The 22312-nt window shown below is 37.5% G+C and overlaps 1 protein-coding gene across 8 annotated transcripts in view; it reads left to right on the top strand.

Annotated features, from left to right (window-relative positions):
• The window catches only part of LOC150101263 (cyclic AMP-dependent transcription factor ATF-2-like), a 379459-nt gene that overhangs the window by 251561 nt on the left and 105586 nt on the right, over positions 1–22312 (top strand). For all 8 annotated transcript variants that reach the window (XM_090400483.1, XM_090400482.1, XM_090400481.1 and 5 more), the window contains one exon: positions 10224–10405. In XM_090400483.1, coding sequence (XP_090256609.1) covers positions 10224–10405 — 182 coding nt within the window. The remainder of the gene's footprint in view (positions 1–10223; positions 10406–22312) is intronic.

The following is a 22312-nucleotide window of genomic DNA, read 5'->3' as shown; positions in this document are numbered from 1 at the left end:
TGGTAGAAGAGGAGAGAATAGGAGCAGTAGAAGAGAGAGAGGTATGGAAATGGTAGAAGAGGAGAGAATAGGGGGCAGTAGAAGAGAGGGAATGAGAGAGAGGTATGGGAATGGTAGAAGAGGAGCAGTAGAAGAGAGGGAATAAGAGAGATGTGTGGAAATGATAGAAGAGGGGGAAAATGGAAACAGTCAGAGACAGGAAATGAGAAGAATGCACGGGAGTGCTGGAACCAGGGAATAGAGTGATATCAGGACAGCAGGTAAATAGGGGAACACAGAGAGAAAGTAAGGGATGCAGGTGAGCAATCAAGGAACAGAGTGATAAGAGGTGTGATGTATGGAGACTCGATGATCCGTGGTGTGCAAGATAGGATGCCAGAGGAACATTTGCCTGGAGGGACGATAGAAAGTGTGGCTATGGCAGTTAAAAGGGGGTGAAAGGATGGATGAAATGATTGTGATGGTGGGCACAAATGACTTGAGAGGCAATGTAAATCGGGCAGCGAGAGATCTGAGATTCTTTCTTGAGGTTGTATAAAAGAAAACACAGAGAGGAAAGATTGTGTGTGTGTTGCCCAGGTATGATAGTGATGAGCCGAGGAAGAGCAGTAATAATGAATAGCATAATAGTCAGAATGTGTCAGAAGAGAGGATTGGAATATGTGGATGCTTGGAGGGCATTTGAGGACAGATGGAAACTCTATGCGAAAGAGCACTTGCGCTTGAGTGAGAAAGGACGAAGGCATCTGGAGAGATTTACTGTTTTCTGAACGAGTCGGCGTGTAATGCATGGAAACTAGAATTCCCAGGGGTGGATGGTAGTAGGAGTGGCCTCTTGTGGGAATTGGTGCTTGGGGGATGACATTAGATAACACTGCGTCGAGTGGGGTCTAGAGGGGGATAATGATAAGTAAGAAGAAGTGTCATTTTTATGCTTTATACTAATGCCAGGAGTATCCGAAATAAAGGAGATGAATTGGTGGCGTTGATAGCATCAGCCTGGCTAAAGATTATTGGGATCTTGGAGACATGGTTGACAGAAGATGATATAATAACAGGAATAGAAGTAGCAGGGTACAGCATTTTTCATTAGGATAGGAAAGGAAAACGTGGTGGTGGAGTGATGACATATGTCCTCTAAGAGTGGAGACTTGGGAAGGCAGTGACACTAATGAATGAATGAATGAATGGTAACAGGTTTTAAAGCATATTGTGTGATGTAGAAGTGGCCAAGACAAGATATTTAGTAGAGTGTTGCTACAAACCAAGGAGCATGCAGAGGATGGGGAGCAGGAGATGTTTAGGGAGTTGAGCTAGGCAAGTGCAAGAAGAATGATTGTTATGGGAGATTTAAACTACAGCAGTATAAGCTGGGAAGAGGAAAATTCATGTAGTAATAAGGGAATGGAATTTCTAGAATTCTTGAAGGACAAATATCTTAGGCAACATGTAATAGAGGGAACAAGAGGTTCAGGATTTGATCATAGCATCAAAAGAGCTGATAATAACTGATCGCTTCCAAATGTTATCGCTCCCATTATATGGGAGAGATGACGGTTGGAGAGAGAGTGACCATGTCGTTTTGACTTGGAAAATTAATAGACATGCAGTAATATCAAAGAAAAGGGAACGTATGTTGAATTATATGGCAGGTGATTATAATAGTCTTATATATAATAGTCCCACGATGAGTCTACTGACTCCATAGAGATACCCGTAATAATATCAACTTGGGGCAGTTCCATGGAGGGCAGAATTGGAAGGCATGGATATCATTAGTGCTTGGGAAATTGTGAAGGAATATTATTTGTTAGCAGCAATAGTATGCTATATTCCACAAGTGAAAAGGACACAATTTGGAGGAAAGTGGATGAGAAACAATATTAAACAGGAAGTGCATGCGAAAAAGAGGCTATCGAAGAGATATAAGGAGACAGGTGAAGAGCAGATGCATGAAAAATATAAGACACAGGCCAGGAGAGTGACTAGTATGATGAGGAAGGCAAAACTGGAATATGAGAAGAGATTGGTAGTAAGATCCAAAGAAATTCTAGGGAATTTTTTAGCTATGTGGCCAGTAGGAGGAGAAATGATTGTGGAAGAATGACATTGCGGGATAAAAATGAGAATAGAGTGACTGATGCCGAGGATATGGTGGAGTTGTTCAATGAGCACTTTATTGGACTATTTCATCCTGGAGAAGAAGGTTTTAATACTAAAGGGATAGGGCAGGTTCAGGATTTATAGCTGCAAGAGGAGAGTGTGTTCCAAATACTGAGTACTCTGGATGTCAGTAAAGCTGTGTGACTGGATGGTATTTCACCATGGGTTTTGAGAGAATGTGCTAAAGACCTGACAGCTTCGTTGACCCAGCTCTTCAATAAAAGTCGGGCTATGGGAAAGATACCCAAGGAATGGAAGGAAGGTAAGATAGTGCCGTTACATAAGGGCAGTAGCAGACTGGAAGTGTCTAATTATGGGCCAGTTTGTGTGTCATCAGTAGTTGTTAAGGTCTTGGAGAAATTAGTGATGGGCTATATACAGTGTTGGGCAGATGAGAGTAATGTTATCTGTGAGAATCAATATGGATCTGTTAAGGGGGTGCTCTTGCTTTAGTAATATGATTGCCGTTTATAATAAAGTGACAAGAGCAGTTGATGAGGGAAAGGCATATACTGCCATTTTTTTGGATTTTGCAAAGGCATTTGACAGGGTGCCAAATGATAAGCTGATATTTAAGTTGCAGCACATGGGTTTAAATGTCAGGTTAGTCAACTTGATTCAGGATTTACTGTCTGATAGGTATCAGAGGGTTGTGTATGGTGGGGTAATATCAAAGAGGCAGAAGGTTACAAGTGGGGTTCCACAGGTTCAGAACTGGGACCTGTATTGTTCAACCTTTATATTAATGACATTGTCAATGGATTTGTAGTGGTCCTGCCAGAGGATTTGAATAAACTAAGCAGATGGGCAAATGATTAGGAGTGTGTCGGTTTAATGCAGCAAAATGTAAAGTTTTGAAGTTTGGGATACATCGATGGAAGGCTGCATACTTGATTGAAGGATCTGTACTGAAAGAAGTAGGGGAGACGAGATCTCGGGGTGATGATTGATAGAAAACTGAAATTCAAGGAGATATTGCAAAGGTGGTGAAGGTAGCCCAGAAGATTGCTGAAATACTGAGAGGGACGCTGACCTGCAGAGTTATCATTTCGTTGTATAAGACCCTGATCAGACCACACTTCGACTATTGTTCTCAAATTTGGTCCCCAGGATTTGAAGGAGATAAATTAACTGTGGGAAGGGTACAGAGGCAGATAAAAAAGATGATGTCAGGACTGTACATTATCAGTTATGAGGATCGGCTGAGGGAATGTGGACTGCTGAAGGAGAGGTGATATGATCAAGACTTTTAAACTGTTGAGAGGCAGTTATAGGGTGGACATTCGGGAGTTCTTTTGCTTGGTGGAACAGCGGGTAGGAGGGATGATAAGAGGCCATCCCTGGATGTTACGAAAGGAAGCTGTGAGCAAGATGGTGATGAGTGGTTTCTTTGCGTAGATGGTGGTTGAACCGTGGAATTCATTGCCTGAGAGAGCAGTGAGAGCAAGAACGGTAAATGTGTTCAAGGAGTGATATGATAGACAGTGTTTCCTGAGAAGGACCTCCCACGATGAGTCTCTTGACTCCATGGAGGCCTGAATAATAATAAAGATTGTGAGTTTGCTGGTTTTGTATGATAGGAATGAATTGTGAAGAAGGGCCACAATAGCTAAAGAGTCATTGTGAAAATTGCACAGGAGGAATAGTGCGCATCTTATAGAAGTGCGAAGTGCACTTGATTGATGAACTGCATTTAATTGGTTTTGGAGTTAGATGTTTGGAGAGAGTGTTATTCAATGAGAGGAAGTGAAAAATCGGGTTTTGCACTTCCAACCACTGCAATCAAATGTGGCTTCAATGCTTGGAAAAATGATGCTCAGTACAGAAATGATGAGCAATGCCAAATGCAGTTTAACGTTTCAGATATGAAAATGGGTTTGTAATGATGGTAACATTACACAAGGATAACTGCGATCCCAAAGGAATGTGGAAATGTATACAACTTATATGTACATGAATTCCAGAAGTATCAAATAAAGGAGAGGAGTTTGAGGCATTTTTCAGTTCAACTAGGTCAAAAATATTTGATCTTCTATCCTCAGGAAGAGCTGATTGACAAGTATCTCATATAGTTATAAGATGGAATGTATTGGAATTGTATTTGCAGGAAGGATAGAAGGAATAAAGTAATAAAATACATGGGGGGGGGGCAAAAATAGAATTAAGGATGATTTGAGGTCTGAGGGGAATGGTTCATTTGAGGCCATCTGATGTGAGTGCATTTATTATGGATGACTTCAATTATAACTGTGAATACATTGACTGGTGGGAGGGTGCATGCCAATTTGGAAATGAAATTCATAGTTACTAATGGATAATTACCTGAAACAGCATGTCAGGGAGGACACTAGGCTAGATCTGGTAATGGCATTAGATCAAGTAATCTCCAAAGAACAAGACTGCAAGCGATCGTGCAGTCTTGTTCTTGGAGATTGCTAAACAAGTTGAATTCTTAGTCAATAATTTTTTATATTGAACTGCAAAACTGGTAGTTATGACAGATTTAGAAGGCAGCTTGGAGCAGTGCCATGGCTTAGACCCTACAAGGAAAGAATGTCACTAGTGCATAGGAGGTACTCAGAAGTTGTTTGAGAGAAGCAGTATCAGACAGCACACCAACAGTCAGTAGAATAAACCAAGTTGGACTTAAGTGGATAAGTAACAATATGAAACATGAGCTGAAAAAAAAAAAACACTGTGAAAGGAATATAAAAAAAAAAAAGGTGATCAGCATACTCGTGAGCAGTACAGAGTGCAGGCGTGAAGGGTAACTATTAATGTAAGAAAACCAAATCAGATTAGTTGAGAAAATCAGCTAACAAGCTAAAGTAAATTCATAAGTGATTTATTGTAATGACGACGAAGAATGATGATGATGATAAGGGAAGGATGACTTTAATCAGTGCTTGTTATTATTATTATTAAGAGAGGCCTCCAGCAAGTCAGGAGCTCACTGAGGAAGGCCATACTATTTGCACCAGCTATCATACCTGTTCTTGAATTCATTCACACTGTTTGCACACACATCCAAACAGTTCATTCCAGTCAAGCACTACTCTATGAGAGAAAATTCTAGCCCTAACCCCCTCTTCTTGACAGTATTCATTCTCAACTTCCATGGATACCCTCACGTCCTTTCCCCACCCTCCATAAAATGAAAAATTCCATCTACTGAAATTCTGTATAACCTTTTTCATAAGTTTGTAAGTCTCAATCATATCACCTCTCTTTCTCCTGTTTGCTAGTGTCTGCAGTCTACAAATTCTCACTCTATCTTCATCAGTATTCATAATCCTGATATCATTTCTGATACTTTCCTTTGCAAATCTCTCTCTCTCTCTCTCTTCTTTCACTCTTCTGAACTCATTCATCATATGTTCCACTTCCTCTTTCAGTAATTTTTTCTCTCTCTTTCCAATCAACCTACTCTTGCTTGACATTCACCAACTAAATCATTGCCATCTATGAAATATACTGCTATGCTCTATAATGTCTCTTTCCACATGATGCTTTTATTCTTCGCTCTTGATCATGTTACATGTCTCCCTCTCTGATGGCATTCACTTGTTTCTTTCTGACAGGCCACTACTGAAGTTAGTTATGCTGATATCCATGTTGCTGAGCTATCCTCATTTCCTATACATGCTCTCCTTGGTCTCTTCTCTTACCTGTCACATTCCTAACTGCTGGGATACAAACATGCCAGAAATTCTTTTAGTATACTGTGCAAAATATAGTCCTTAAATGGGGGCTGGCTGGTTGATAATGTATCAGCAAACAGAATTACAGTGGCTGCCATTATAGATGCTCTGTACAAAGAAGACTGAAAAGATATACTAAAAATAATATGCTAAACAGCGAAAACCACAAAACTTAAACTATCCACAGTCAATCTAATCTAACTAGACTCCCTTGAAATTTAAAGCAAATAGTCTGATAATTTATATTGATACTTATCTTTTTCCACTTCTGCCTCATTAACATTTCCAACTGCATGTTTACTCTCTAGGGCTTTTTTTTTTCTGCTGTTAGGTCTAAATAGTCTGGAATCGGGATGTTATAATTACAGTAACGTTCAGTTAAGTACAATATTAAAAAACAAATAGTGAATGTCATGTAAGAGGTGTTATGTGATTCACAATGCATTAACTACATTTATTATCCCAAATTCTCTTAAGCAGAGTTGAAATATACAAAACAATCGCTAGATCCATTATTAATATGGAGCAGAAATTAGAAGCATAACAGATGAAGATACTCTTTGAAAATAAAATTTTTAGAAAAGTCCATGCGTCTGTAAGCAATAACACAACAGGTGAATGGAAAAGATGATATAATCAAGAATTATATCGACTCTATAGATCCCCACTACTAACTCGAGCTTGCAGATCAAGATGGCTTGGACATGTAAAAAGAATGGGTTAGGAGAGGATCAGAAACCAAACATTCGCAACAAAGCCTGGTGGAAAGCAAATTAGAGGAAGGATGGGAGAATAATAAAAATATTACTATTATTTTTAAAAGAGACCTACAGTGAGTCAAGGACACATCAAGGGAGGCCAGCTATCATACATCATCATCAATTTCCTGCCATGTACCTTCAAGGGGTGTACAAGATATGATAGTACTACATTAAAAATTTACATCATTACTAACTTCCTATCTACAATTTTCCTCCAAATCAGGCTGTTACTTGTCAAGACTCCAACATTATCAGATCTTATATTTCTATCGTCTAAGGCATTTTGTACCGTATCAATCCACCTATATCTTGGTCTTCCTCTGAGTTGTTTTCCTGCCAACCTGACAGAGCGCACTCGTGTTGCTAATCTTTCCTCGCCCATTCTGTTTAAGTGACCATACCACCAGAGATTAGCTCTGCTAACGCATTCCTGGATGCTGACAATGTCAAGTTCTTTCCTAATATTCTCGTTTTTAATATGATATTGCCATTGATGCCATCTGTTCATGCCTATAATCTTTCTCAGGACTCTCATATCTGCGGTCTCTAGTCTGTGGTCAAATATTTACTTTTGACCCAGCTCTCAGATCCATAAGTTAAAACTGATTTGAATCGTGCCTAAGTAGCTGAAATGTTTTACTTGTTCCACAGGTTCTCCGTTCACAACGCAGTTGACATTTTCATCGATTCTGCCTATTTTCATTGCCTTTGTCTTTTTATTGCTGACCTTCATACCATATCTCTTACAACAGTTATTCAATTTAGTCAGTGAATCTTGCAGACTTGTAGCGGATTTATTTAGAAGTATAACATCGTCCGCATAAAACAAAGAGCTGACATTAACATCTCCAATTTTGATATCATGTTTAATACCACTTTCCTTCATAATGTGATCCATATAGATAATGAATAACAGAGGGGATAATGTACATCCTTGACTCACACCAGATTTAACATTAAACAATCTTCCTGTACTTCCTTCAATTCTAATTGCTGACTTACAACTCAAATATTGCTTGATATAATGCCCCATTGACACCATATAAATGTAGCATATTGAATAGCTTCTCTCTTGGCACCTTGTCATATGCCTTTTCCAAATCGACAAAACTTAAATACAGATCTTTGTTATATTCCCATGATTTCTCCACTATTTGGCGTAAAGTGAAGATCTGATCCTGACAGTCTTTATTTGACCTGAATCCAGCTTGTTCTTCACCAAGCTTTTCTTTCACAATTCTTCTCAAATATACTTGCATATATCTTACCAGGGATAAACAGATGTATATCCCTCAGTAGGGATATACATCTGTAATTCTCACATTCAGTTTTATTTCCCTTTTTATATATAGGTACTATGAGAGCTCTGCTCCAATCATTGGGAATTCATCCCTCTGTACAGGCATTCTGAACTATGCAGTGCAGCCACTGTAAGACTTTTATACCACCATACTTCAGCATTTCTGGTCGAATATCATCTACTCCTGCTGCGTTTTCACATTTTAAGCCTTTGATGGCTTTTTCTACTTCAAATATGGATATGTATTCCTGACTGCATGCCTGGTCAGTGTTTTTTATCACTGTGCTGTCCTCAATGCTTGTTTCATTTAGCAGTTTTTCAAAGTAATTACTCCATACTTCAAGGATATCTTTTTCTCCTATTTTCATGCACCTTTATCATCTCTTTTATAGCTCCTTTAACAGCACTCTTTCCTCCATTCCTAAGCTTCTTCAACAACCTCCAGAATATTTTGCCACTTCTTGATATTTATTTTCTATGTTCTTGCCAAAGTTCTCCAATGACTTTTATTTAGCTAGTTTTACACACTGTTTAGCTTTCTTATATTTGTCTCTGTATTCTCTAAGAGCACAAGCTGACTTATTTGCCAGGAACTTTTGATATGCTTTCTTCTTTTCCTTCACTGCCTCTTTAACTTCCTGTGTCCACTATGGAGTTCTAATTTTTCTATCCTAGCAGACAACTTCACCACATGCCTCTCTAGCTGAATCAATCAGGGTTTTCTTCGATGCTTGCCGCTGAATCTCCAAGGTTTGGTTCCTGTTTTCAAACTCTTTCATTTTTTCTTCACTAATCTTTGTATATTTTAGTCACAGTTCACATCTGAGAGATGCTCAACTTTTATTTGCTTTAAAACTTCCTTACATGTTATTCTTTTCAATATGAAATTCTTTATCCCTCTCAAGACTAAATAATGATCACTTTCAATTTCAAATCCTCTGTACACTCTGGTGTCCTGCATCAGGGAGGAAACATCACTATCAACAATAACATAGTCGATGAGAATTTTCTTATTCCTTGGCTCTTCTCTCCATGTGAATTTGTACACATTTTTATGTTGGATCATGGTGTTAGTAATAACCACTCCATGTCCTGAGCAGAAATCCAACAGATATTTGCCATTATTATTAGCTTTGCTCTTTTCTCCAAATTTTGCCAAAATATTTTTGTATGTCTTACAATCATTTCCTACTCTGCTATTTAGATCCCCAACAAGGACCAACTTTTTCTTTTTCATTGTGTCAGTTGCTTTTTCTAAAGCCTCAAAAAATTCCTCCACTTCTACCTTAGTAGAACCTTCTGTGGGACCATAGGCACAAATAAGTCTCATTGTCAAGTTCCCCATTCTCATATTTGCCCACATTACTTTACTTGAGACTGACTGCCATTCAAGTAGATTAGCCTCGTATTTTGTGTTGAATACTATGGCTACTCCTTCTTTTCCTTGATTGTCATTGCCTGAATATAACATTTTGTATTTATTGCTCAGAAAGATCTCACCAGTTTTTGTCTTTTTTGTTTCAGTCACCCCTATTATATCGATCTAGTACTTATCTAATTCCTCAGCTAGCTCCATTTCTTTGCCATTCAGGCTTCTTATGTTGATGAATTTATTCATTGCTTGCATACAGAACATCCAGTGGCAATCCATTCCAATCATGCACTGCTCTATGAGAGAAAAATCTAGATCTTACCCGTCTTAATGTGATTCATTCTCAGCTTCCAAGGATGCTCTCTTGATCTTTCCCTAAGCTCCATAAAATAAAAATTTCATCACCTGAAATCCTCTATGACCCTTTTCAGAAGTTTGTAAGTCTCAATCATATCACTTCTCTTTCTCCTGTTTGCTAGTGTTTGCAGTCAACAAATGCTCAGTCTGTCTTCATAATCAGTATTCCACATTCCTGATATAATTTTTAATGCTCTCCTTTGCACTCTATCTCTCTCTCTTCACTGTATTAGAATCACAACAGAAATCAGGAGACCAGACCTGCACACAATAGTCCAAGTGAGGTCTTATCCAGACCTTGTAAAGAGGCAAAATTATCTAACTATAAACCATCTATATGGATGGTTTATAGTTAGATAATTTTGTTGTTATTGATTAGATAATGCAATTATCTAATCAAGATATAATTAGATAATGCAATTATCTAATTATAAACCATCCATATGGATGGTTTATAGTTAGATAATTGCATACTATTGCATAAGTTGAGTATCATATATTAATAAACTTATATTTATGTGTTTTTTAAAATTTAGAATTGCAGTTCATAAATTTTTGTTTCTTTGTAGAAATTAAAAGAAGCACTTTCATTAAATCATAAAGCAGTTGTTCACAGTTCTTCAACTCATTCAGAAACATCTTCACCTTCTCGAACTATTCAAGTAGTTACAGCACAAAATTCTGTAAACAGAGTAACAGTTAATGGAACAGTGTGTGCATCACAATGCACAACAAGACATGGGGGGACTGGGTAAGTATTAAATGACTTCTGAAATAAAATGGCTTAACATAATCACTTTTTCTGTAAGTACATTTCACATATACTGTTATATTTATAGTATCAATTATTCTTGAGAGACACTTATTGTGACATTAAGTTAATAATCATAAACACATTAACACAAGAACATTTTAATGTTTGCCAAATATTTCAACTTAATGTCACAAGTGTGTCTCAAGAATGGAATTCTGTTCCTACATGGGGAAAACTTTATCAAAAAATCCAATAAAATAGGTAAACTGTCTGTAATATAAGGTAAGTTATGAGCAAGGATCATTTTTCTGAAAAAATGCCATGATAACCTAATCATTCCTAACTTCGCTAAGATAAAAGAAACCATCAAATCTCCTGGAGCTCAAAAAATCTATGTTATCAACTCAGAGCAACTAAACAAGATCTTGCTATTAACATTCGTCAAGTTGCTGATCTCATCTCCACTAACTTAGACCCACAACTTTCTGACATAATGTGGCTAAACGCTTAATACAACGTTCATATAAAAAACAGAAACAACATCTCCCTCGATGAGTCTAAGGACTCCCTGGAGTCGCCCGTAATGATAATAATGATCTAAACTGCAAATTTGATGTCCTTATTTCTAGACAAATCAAGCCTTTCCATGTTCCAGATAATTGGGTTGTCATAGTGTCCGGTTCCCCTTTAACGAGTAGCGAAACACTCATCCTCTCAAAAGGACATGATTTTGCTGTAGTCCCTAAAAAGAGTCCTTATTTAGATTTCCTGTTAACATCGAACGGAACCTTAGTCATCTCTAAAGTGAAAAGGCTAATTCTCTCCACATAGAAGTTGCTTCTGCGCTACTTAAAGCCAAGCTTCCTCCTTCCAACATATCTCCTTCTGAAAAGAAATTGCTACATTCCTTAAGAAGCAACAGTCACCTTGTTATCACTAAAGAAGACAAATGAAAAGCGACAGTAATTATGGATTCTTCAAACTACAGAAGAAAAATTTCTCTTTTACTTCGAGATCGCTCAACATATCAAGAACTTGATCATGAACCCACTAACAGGCAACTGAAGAAATTAAATTCCCTTTTAGATGAGCTGATGTTTAGATGCAGACACGATAGAAAGGTGTAGAAAGTTTTTTTACCTTGGGTATAATATAAAGATACCAAGCTATTTTATATTTATATAAATATAAACTTAGTTTTAATCCATTTCCCGAGTAACAAACAGACAATTAAGTCAAGTTTTCCCCTCCAAGTAATGCAAGTCTGGGCGACTCCGCACGTAGTGTAACTTGTGGTAAAGGTGGAATAAGCTGTGATCACTATTCTTAGTATTTACCCTTAATGCAAATCACATCTCCTTGAGGAGATGTATAATGCTATGCATTAAAGGCAAGAGGCCACTACCCAGACCGGTTTCGACCTTTATTGAGGTCTCATCAGTGTGAGCCAGGTTTAGAAATACCAAGGTTTAAGTAATACAGAGCTTATAAATATTTTACCAAAACAAGTTACCATAAGGTGCCTTGACCATATTAAATGATGAAATGAATTGAGTGTCCTTGGTAAATGTGGCGGTCGAGTTTAGCTAGTCTAGAAAACGTGTTTTTAAAGTTAAATATAGTGTGGCTTTTTGTCACAAATTGTGCTGCAATTGTGTATCGCTTAGAAACAAGTGTCCTTCAGTGGTATTATTGTTTAGAACTGTGTTGTATATATTGTGTTTTCACTGCCGTTTGTTTCACTATATCAACGTGTAAAGATGGCGTCCAACAAGAAACGTACGTCAGCGGCGCGCAGGACTTCTACTACTACAAGAAAGGCCGGCTCAGCGTTGGATTTTTCGCAATGGATGTGTTGCGGAGACTGCTATATGTATGCACCGAAAAATGTGAAGGATCTGTGGTCGGTCTGGCAAAATGAAAAGAACGAAAATGTCGACGTATGTGAGAAGTGTCGGGATAGGCTGGAGCGTTTAGGAATGGAAGCTGACATCGGGACCGTAGCGGAAGAACTTCGGCGGGAGTTTATGAAAATGAAAAATGACCTTCATCTTCTTCATGAGGAAGTGGAAGTGATCGGTAAGGAGATACTGGAAGTTAAAGCGGAGTTTAATGTGTTAAACAGAGAAATTAGGACTATAGAGATTACTTTAGCTGAAGTAACTAGAACAGGATTACATATGGGTGAGTCTTTGGTGAATGATTCAGTAATAAATAGTATGGGAGTGATTGTGAGTCAATATAATAAAACCACAAGTGGCCTAGAAGAAATGAGATGTAGTGAGAGTGGGGGGGGTAAGTAATAGAGAGTTGAGTAATGAAGCTGGGAGAGTCATGCTGAATAGTGTAGAGAATGAGTCCATGAGTGTGGACTTGAATGAAGTTAAGAGTAGTAAAATATATGGTGATTCTATGATTAAGGGTATGGAGAGTGGTATGCATGAGGGCTGATGGGACAATAGAAAGAGTGGCTTTAGCAATAAAGAGAGGGCATGAAGCAGACAAGATGATAGTTATGGTGGGTACGAATGACCTGAGAGGTAGTATAAATCGGGTAGGAAAAGATTTAAGAACATTATTAGATATTGTGAAGAGGAAAAGTGTCAATGGGAGAATAGTGTGTGTGCTGCCTCGTTTTGACAATTACGAGTTAAGTAGACGAGCAATGATAATGAATGATATGATTGCAAGAATGTGCAGAAAAAGAGGTCTGGAGTTTGTTGATGTTTGGAGTGTGTTTGAAGGAAAAAGGCAGTTGTATGCTAGAGATGGACTGCATCTTAACATGGAAGGACATAAGCGATTGAAGAAGTTATTGTTTTCTGAACAGGTTGAAGTTATTGGGCAGGGAAACTAATATTGAAAAGGTTGAGTGTAAGAGAGAGAAACTTTAGCACTGATTGTGTATTTATTGATCCTTATAGGCTGAATAAATTGCAGAAGAGAGGGGATAAAAATCGGCATAGGACTACGGTAGTTAATGACTTATATATCAGTTCTAAAGCCGGTACAAGATCTAGAGGGAATCTGCAATTTTTGTGTACCAATGCTAGAAGCATTCGAAATAAGAGAGAAGAATTTTTGGCATTAGTCAGTGAAATCTCACCAAAAGTTGTAGGCATTAGTGAAACTTGGCTGTCAGCAGAAGATGTGGTCACTGGAATTGAATGTGATGAGTACACTATTTTTAGGGAGGATAGAGAAGATAGAACAGGGGGAGGAGTACTGTTGATGATAGCTGATGTGTTGCAGCCAAAGAAAGTAGTATATCATGATGATAGACATGTAAATAAGAGTTCATTTGAGGCAGTCTGGTGCGAAATAGCGACCAACGCAACCAAATATACAGTTGGATGCTGCTATAGGCCAGGGAGTACGGGGGGAGATATTGAATTCATGCATCAGCAACTTAGTGCAATGAGTGAAGGATTGGTGATTATTATGGGGGATTTTAATTACGGTGATATCAATTGGAAGGAGGAAATATCACGTAGCAAAAAGGAAATGGAATTCATACATCTTCTACGAGATAATTACTTGAAACAGCACGTAACTGAAGGGACACGTGGTGTGAGAGTGTTGGACCTGGTTATTGGTTCAGAGGTTATATGCATAAGTAAGGTGTCCTCGTTACCTCCAGTTGGTGAAAGCGATCATGTGGTATTGACTTGGGAGGTTGCAAAATCTGTGGATTTTTCTATTAAGAAGGGGTATGTACGGAACTACAGGTTAGGCAATTATAACAAGCTTCGGAGTGAGCTTGCAGCCATCCCATGGCAGAACATATTGCAAGGGAAAGATGTTAGCAGTGCTTGGGATAAAATCAGCGGGTATCTGAGGAAAGCAATATCAGATTGTGTCCCCATGGTTAGGAGGTCAAACAAGGCAGGCATTAGATGGATGAGCAGTAGTATCAAGCTTGAACTGCAAAAAAAGAAAATGTTATGGAGAATTTACAAGGAGAAAGGCGATCAGGACACCCATGAGCAGTACAAGGCTCAAGCTAGGAAAGTTACCAGCATAGTAAGAAAAGCTAAATCAGATTATGAGAAGACCTTAGCCAAAGAGATCAAGGGTAATCCCAAAGAGTTCTTCCGCTATGTGGCAAGTAAGAGGAAGAATGACTTCGGAAGGATAACCTTAGTGGGTGCTGATGGTATTGAGGTGACAAAATCAGATGTAATAGTCGAGTTACTGAGTGATCACTTTTCAAAAGTCTATCACCCAAGTGAGGATATCTCTATACCTACAGCAATACCTAATGCGAGAATTGAAGCTAAAGAATCAGAGGTATTAAATATATTGCAAAACTTAAATGCAAACACTGCGGTAGGCTTAGATGGAATATCAGCTCGGGTGTTGCGTGAATGTGCAAATGAATTGTCAACCCCTCTCACCTGGATATTTAACTTAAGTTTGAACTCTGGTATGGTCCCTAGGGAGTGGAAGTTAGGCAAAGTGGTTCCTTTGCATAAGGGTGGCTCTAAAACTGCGGTATTGAATTACAGACCAATCACCATCTCAGGAGTAGTGGTAAAAGTATTGGAAAAGTTGGTTAAAGACAAAATTCAAGAATGGGTGGATCAGGATATGATACTCTATAGAGGCCAACATGGTTTTGTTAAAGGTAGATCCTGCCTTAGCAATCTATTAACTATTCATAATAGAATAACATCTGAGTTGGACAAAGGAACTGGCTACACAGTGGTACTTCTGGATTTTGCTAAGGCTTTTGACAGGATACCCCATAGAACACTGTTACGCAAATTGGAGCAGATGGGAATGGATATTAAATTGGTGATATGGATAGGAGAATGGCTCAGGGAGAGATACCATAAGGTGGTGTATGGAGGAGTCGAGTCCAGAATGAGGCAGGTGACCAGTGGTGTGCCTCAGGGCTCTGTGCTTGGGCCAATGTTGTTTAATTTGTATATAAATGATATAGGAAACGGCTTAAAGGGAGATATTCAGTTGTTTGCTGATGATGCAAAGTTGTGTAGTGCAATAAAAAATCAAGCTGATGTTGAAAGTTTGCAGGAGGATTTAAATAAGCTGGTAAAATGGGCAAAAGAAAATGGATGTCAGTTCAATGTGGAAAAGTGTAAAGTCATGCATTTTGGGATTAAAAGATTACCAGCTGTGTACTACATCGATGGAAAGGTACTCCAAGAGATTGATGAGGCTAGGGACTTAGGGGTATTGGTAGATAGGGAGATGAAGTTCAGAGGACACATTGCTAAGGTGTCCAAGATTGCACATAGGATTACTTGGTTGTTGAGGAACACACTGACATCCAGAGATAAAGAGGTTATTATTCCCCTTTATAAAGCATTGATACTTCCACATTTGGATTACTGTGCTCAGGTCTGGTCACCTGGATTCCTTGGAGATGAGGAGGCTGTGGAGAGGGTTCAGAGAAGAGTGACCAAGTTGGTGAGTGATATAAAATATGCTCCCTACATTGATAGATTGAGAGCTTGTGGATTGCAGAGATTGGTTGATAGGCGAAGAAGAGGGGATATGATAGAAACATTCAAATTACTAAAAGGTTTTTATAGGATTGATGCAGGGGAAATGTTTCAGCTGTGTGAAAGTGATGGAAGAACAAGAGGTCATCTCTGGAAATTAAAGAAGAGTGTGGTTAACAAAGGTGTCAGAACAAGGTTTTTTGCCTGGAGGGTGGTGAATGAGTGGAATTCATTGCCTGACTTAGTTGTGAGCTCTTCGTCTGTAAATGAATTCAAGAAGAGATATGACAGATATTGTTTTGCTAGTTTGGGTCTCCCGCGATGAGTCTACTGACTCCATGGAGATACCCGTAATAATAATAATAATAAAATAAAAATCTCAGGATGAGAGACAGATGTAGAAAGTATTTTTACCATGGATATAATATACGTTAAAGATACCAAGCTATTTTATATGTATATAAATATTAAAATATGGATGAATCACTGTATGATCCATTAAAATATGGATGGGTGGAATAAGATCACTATTCTTAGTATTTACCCTTAATGCAAAGCACATCTCCTTGAGGAGATGTATGATGCTATGCATTAAAGAGGCCACTACATTCAATCTCAATTTAAAAAAAAAAAATTTTTTTTAATTGAGACCTTTAATTCTTACATTAATCTAATGTTATCTTTAATTGAATTTATAAATTAAGATTATGAAATTGTGAATTAATACCTATAATTTATTCATCACTCTAATGAAATTTACTTCTCTTTAATACTTAGCAGTGTAACATCACGTGGCTCATTCTACTTTTGAATGATCAATTGTTGTATTCCACCTTGTAAAAACTGTTCCTATCAAGCAACTGAGGATAGTCTGTTAGTTTCAGACTGAAATATTTGGCAAACAGTAAAATATTCTTGTGTTAACGTGTTTATAATTCTTATGGTATCAATAGTTATAAGGAAATTTGGATAGTGCTGCATGAGCTCATGGGGAAGTGAATTATTAAACCTATAAAATATATACTAATTAAAGTTACCAAGAAATTATAAGCTTGTTTAATCTGTTATCCAAGTGTAAGCCAATAAAGTATCTTCACAGCTAGGGCTACTTGTATATAGGAGCTGATGACTTCAAATCAGTTACCTTAGTAACCCATAATGCAAAGACTTCCTTTCTTGTAGAAGTGTATGTTGCTATGCATTATAGGAAGGATCACTATCCAGATTAGTTTTGACTTTGTATAAGTAAAGGGTTGTCTCCAGAAACTAGGTTATTCTTCAGATCACTCTAACCTCAATGATTGACTGAAAGGATCATATTAACTCATTAACTCTTGATCACTCCAAGATACTCAGTAATAGTTCCACTCTGACAGGCAAACCCTGCTGACAAGGAGAATTACTCATCAGAGAAAAGCATCCACTGAAGGACCCAGATAAAGGCCATGTCAGTAGAAGATACATGATAGGCAATTATCAAATGCAGGGGGTCAGCAAACGTTTACTGAGAAGTGCTAGATAGTAAATATTTTATGCTTAATGAGCCAAGAGGTAAAATCCAGGATGCCATGTATTTATAAGATATATAAGATAATAATAATAACATGGTGGAAATTTTTGCTTTCTCACAAAATACAGAACATAATTGCATGCAATCAAAATTTTGGAAAATTAGAAATTGATCTGTAACAAGATTTTATTTCATCTTTGAAAATGTCTTTTCTGAGTTGCCAAGTATGAATATAAACCAATATGTCCCAATATATGGGGTGCTTAAGAGTCAAAGCTGTATAACTGAGAGGAGACCTCCACATAGCCTTTAAAGGAATGCGGAGAACTGATCAGGGCTTCTGACCTAATGTCCAATCCTCACCTTCTCGTGGTGCACCCTGTTGGGTATCTACTTTGATACTGAACGAACGAGGATGGGCTGGCAATTTGGGATTTAGCCGACCAAATTGTATTCTTATTGGTTAAACCAAAATAAAAAAATGATGGTACAACATGACAAAATTTCATGCCGGCTGGGGTGTCGCCCGGTTAAACAAGGCCCCCGTTGTTTTCGCCAGGAAACCAGGACGAACAGCGAAAAGTCAGCTACTGGAACAAATCTGAAAACAAACCTCAACTCAACATCACCAGAGTTAAACATCGGTACTATCAACGTAAGAAGCCTGAATGGCAAAGAAATGTGGAGCTAGCTGAGGAATTAGATAAGTACCAGATCGACATAATAGGGGTGACTGAAACAAAAAAGACAAAAACTGGTGAGATCTTTCTGAGCAATGAATACAAATGTTATATTCAGGCAATGACAATCAAGGAAAAGAAGGAGTAGCCATAGTATTCAACACAAAATACGAGGCTAATCTTCTTGAATGGCAGTCAGTCTCAAGTAGAGTGATGTGGGCAAATATGAGAATGGGGAACTGGACAATGAGACTTATTTGTGCCTATGGTCCCACAGAAGGTTCTACTAAGGTAGAAGTGGAGGAAATTTTTGAGGCTTTAGAAAAAGCAACTGACACAATGAAAAAGGAAAAGTTGGTCCTTGTTGGGGATCTAAATAGCAGAGTAGGAAATGATTGTGAGACATACAAAAATATTTTGGGAAAATTTGGAGAAAAGAGCAAAGCTAATAATAATGGCAAATATCTGTTGGATTTCTGCTCAGGACATGGAGTGGTTATTACTAACACCATGTTCCAACATAAAAATGTGCACAAATTCACATGGAGAGAAGAGGCTAGGAATAAGAAAAGTCTCATTGACTATGTTATTGTTGATAGTGATGTTTTCTCCCTGGTGCAGGACACCACAGTGTACAGAGGATTTGAAATTGGAAGTGATCATTTAGTCTTGAGCAGGATAAAATTGAATTTCATATTGAAAAGAATAACATGTAAGAAAGTTTAAAGCGAATAAAAGTTGAGCAGCTCTCAGATGTGAACTGTAGACTAAAATACACAAAGATTATTGAAGAAAAAATGAAAGAGTTTGAGAACAGGAATCAAACCTTGGAGATTCAGTGGCAAACTCTGAAGAAAACATTGATTGATTCTGCCAGAGAGGCATGTGGTGAGGTTGTCTGTAAGGATAAAAAAATCAGAACTCCCTGGTGGACACAGGAAGTTAAAGAGTGAAGGAAAAGAAGAAAGCATACCAAACGTTCCTGTCAAATAAGTCAGCTTGTGCTCTTAGAGAATATAGAGACAAATGCAGGAATGCTAAACAGTGTGTAAAACTAGCTAAACAAAAGTCACAAAAGTCATGGGAGGACTTTGGCAAGAATATAGAAAATAAATATCAAGAAGTGGCAAAATATTATGGAGGTTATTGAAGAAGCTTAAGAATGGAGGAAAGAGTGCTGTAAAAGGAATTAGAGATGATAAAGGTGACATGAAAATGGGAGAAAAAGATATCCTTGAAGTATGGAGTAATTACTTTGAAAAACTGCTAAATGAAACAAGCAGTGATGACAGCACAGTGGTAAAAAACACTGACCAGGGATGCAGTCAGGAATACATATCCATACTTGAAGTAGAAAAAGCCATCAAAGGCTTGAAATGTGGAAAGGCAGCAGGAGTAGATGATATTTGACCAGAAATACTGAAGTAAGGTGGTATAGGAGTCTTACAGTGGCTGCACTGCATAGTTCAGAAAGCCTGGACAGAGGGAATAATTCCCGATGATTGGAGTAGAGCTCTCATAGTACCCATATATAAAAAGGGAAATAAAACTGCATGTGAGAATTACAGAAGTATTTCCCTACTGAGTGTTCCTGGCAAGATCTATGTAAGTATACTTGAGAAACGGTTGAGAAGAATTGTGGAAGAAAAGCTTGGTGAAGAACAAGCTGGATTCAGGTCAAATAAAGACTGTCAGGATCAGATCTTCACTTTATGCCAAATAGTGGAGAAATCATGGGAATATAACAAAGGTCTGTATTTAAGTTTTGTCGATTTGGAAAAGGCATATGACAAGGTGTCAAGAGAGAAGCTATTCAATACACTGCAGTTATATGGTGTCAATGGGGCATTATATCAAGCAATACTTAGTCTTTATTTGAGTTGTAAGTCAGCAGTTAGAATTGAAGGAAGTACAGGAAGATGGTTTAATGTTAAATCTGGTGTGAGACAAGGATGTACATTATCCCCTCTGTTATTCATTATCTATATGAATCACATTATGAAGGAAAGTTGTATTAAACATGATATCAAAATTGGAGATGTTAATGTCAGCTCTTTGCTTTATGCGGATGCTGTTATACTTCTAAATAAATCAGCTACAAGTCTGCAAGATTATCTGACTAAATTGAATAGCTGTTCTAATAGATATGGTATGAAGGTCAGCAATAAAAAGACAAAGACAATGAAAATAGGCAGAATCATTGAAAATGTCAACTGTGTTGTGAATAGAGAACCTGTGGAACAAGTAAAACATTTCAGCTATTTAGGCACGATTTTTACTGAAGATGGTAAATTAAATATAGAAATAGGCAACAGAATGAGCAAAGCTGGTATGGTGGGAAGTGAATTGAATAAATTCATATGGAATAAGAGAGAAATTAGTCGGAACACTAAATTAGCTGTATACAAGACAGTGTTCAAACCAGTTTTAACTTATGGATCTGAGAGCTAGGTCAGAAGTAAAACACTTGACCAAAGACTAGAGACCACAGATATGAGAGTCCTGAGAAAGATTATAGGCATGAACAGATGGTATCAATGGCAATATCATATTAAAAACGAGGATGTTAGGAAAGAACTTGACATTGTTAGTATCGAGGAATGCGTCAGCAGAGCTAATCTCAGGTGGTATGGTCACCTAAACAGAATGGGCGAGGAAAGATTAGCAAAACAAGTGTTCTCTGCCATGTTGGCAGCAAAACGACCCAGAGGAAGACCAGATATAGGTGGATTGATATGGTACAAAGTGCTTTAGATGATAGAAATATAAGATCTGATAATGTTGGAGTCTTGACAAGTAACAGACTGATTTGGAGGAGAATTGTAGATAGGAAATTAATAATGATGTAATTTTTTTCATTTAGTACTATCATATCCTGTACACCCCTTGAAGGTACATGGCAGGAATTTGATGATGATGAAGTCCCAATATTCACCAGCATAAACTCATGACACACGTGATGCCCAAAACCTTGTAAATTAGCACTGCAAGGGCAAGCTGTAACAGTGTCAATGAACTCAATGAGAGTGTAACATAAGTCATTGTTGCAACTATGCATGCAACATGAAAGAGGCAATAGAAAATATGCAAACAATTGGGAATGGGAGCATCACCTTAATGTTACTCTATGGATGGTGAATGTGAAACAGCAATTTCATGATTCTGTCATGAAGTTCATTTAAAAATCATTAGCTCACAGGTCGTATAATAATAGGCAGCAGGCATAGTTTGTCAGCATCTCATCTAATAGAATGCAGCGATCAAGACTGTTTTATTGGATCCCACTTCTGTGGAAAAGCATATTGCTGGGAACTACACCCTGGAAAAGATACCATGATTGAATTAATGCATAGGTAATGAAAGGTGTATCACATTATTATTAAATTAATCAGGATCAGAGATTGTTGCAGATAGTTTTTCCACTTGGTTAGAAATAAAATTAAACTTGCCAGTTAGTTGCATTCTAATTAGTTACACATTGTTGTGTCCCAATTTGCAATTATTAGGCTTTCAACTATCCTTACATGTGAAACTCTATTTGTCTTTATCCAAATCTTATCTATATACGAGATATCACCCAAATATCACCCAAATACAAATATTCAAGCTTCTTCTTTCCTTAGTGTCCCTAAATATTTATTTTATACTGCGCCTTTCAGGACGTTTAGTTTAAGATATAAAATTCAAAAACAAGGGGCAATTACCAAAATATGTCTGAGTGTGAAACTAATATGCAGTTGTGACCTTTATCTCGTAACTTAACAAAATCCCCCCCCCGCGTGATTAAGTTTGTATATTGTTACAAGTGGTGCATTGAGCGGCAATCTCAGACAACTGTATTTTCAATGAACAAAAGTTTATTGAACTCTTAAACATGGTACAATTCATTCTTTATCAAATAAAACTCAATTCAATACTAAGAATATATAATACAAATTTTCACTAGCTAAACACAAGTATTAGGTTAAGATCCTACATGAGAATTGTGATCATATTGCCATAACAGATTCTATTCATACAAACAAGTATAATTCTAGAACTAGTTGATCCTTTGTCTAACCCCTTACTGGTCTGATCACGCTATAATTCTGTATTTTCTAGGACATATATAATCAGTTACTCTAATTTTCTCACTAAGACAATATGGATTAAAATTATCCTTTCGTTGAGCTAATACACACTTTTGACCTTTAAAACTCTCTTAATTAAAACACAATGTACATGCATGAATCTCTACATGAATATG

This window comes from Typopeltis vanoorti, chromosome 11, assembly GCF_054136105.1.
Source record: "Typopeltis vanoorti isolate ZY-2024b chromosome 11, IOZ_Tvanoo_1.0, whole genome shotgun sequence".
Taxonomy (NCBI): Eukaryota; Metazoa; Arthropoda; class Arachnida; order Uropygi; family Thelyphonidae; genus Typopeltis; species Typopeltis vanoorti.
Note: the sequence above shows the minus strand (reverse complement) of the source record. Positions and strands in the feature narration are given on the sequence as shown.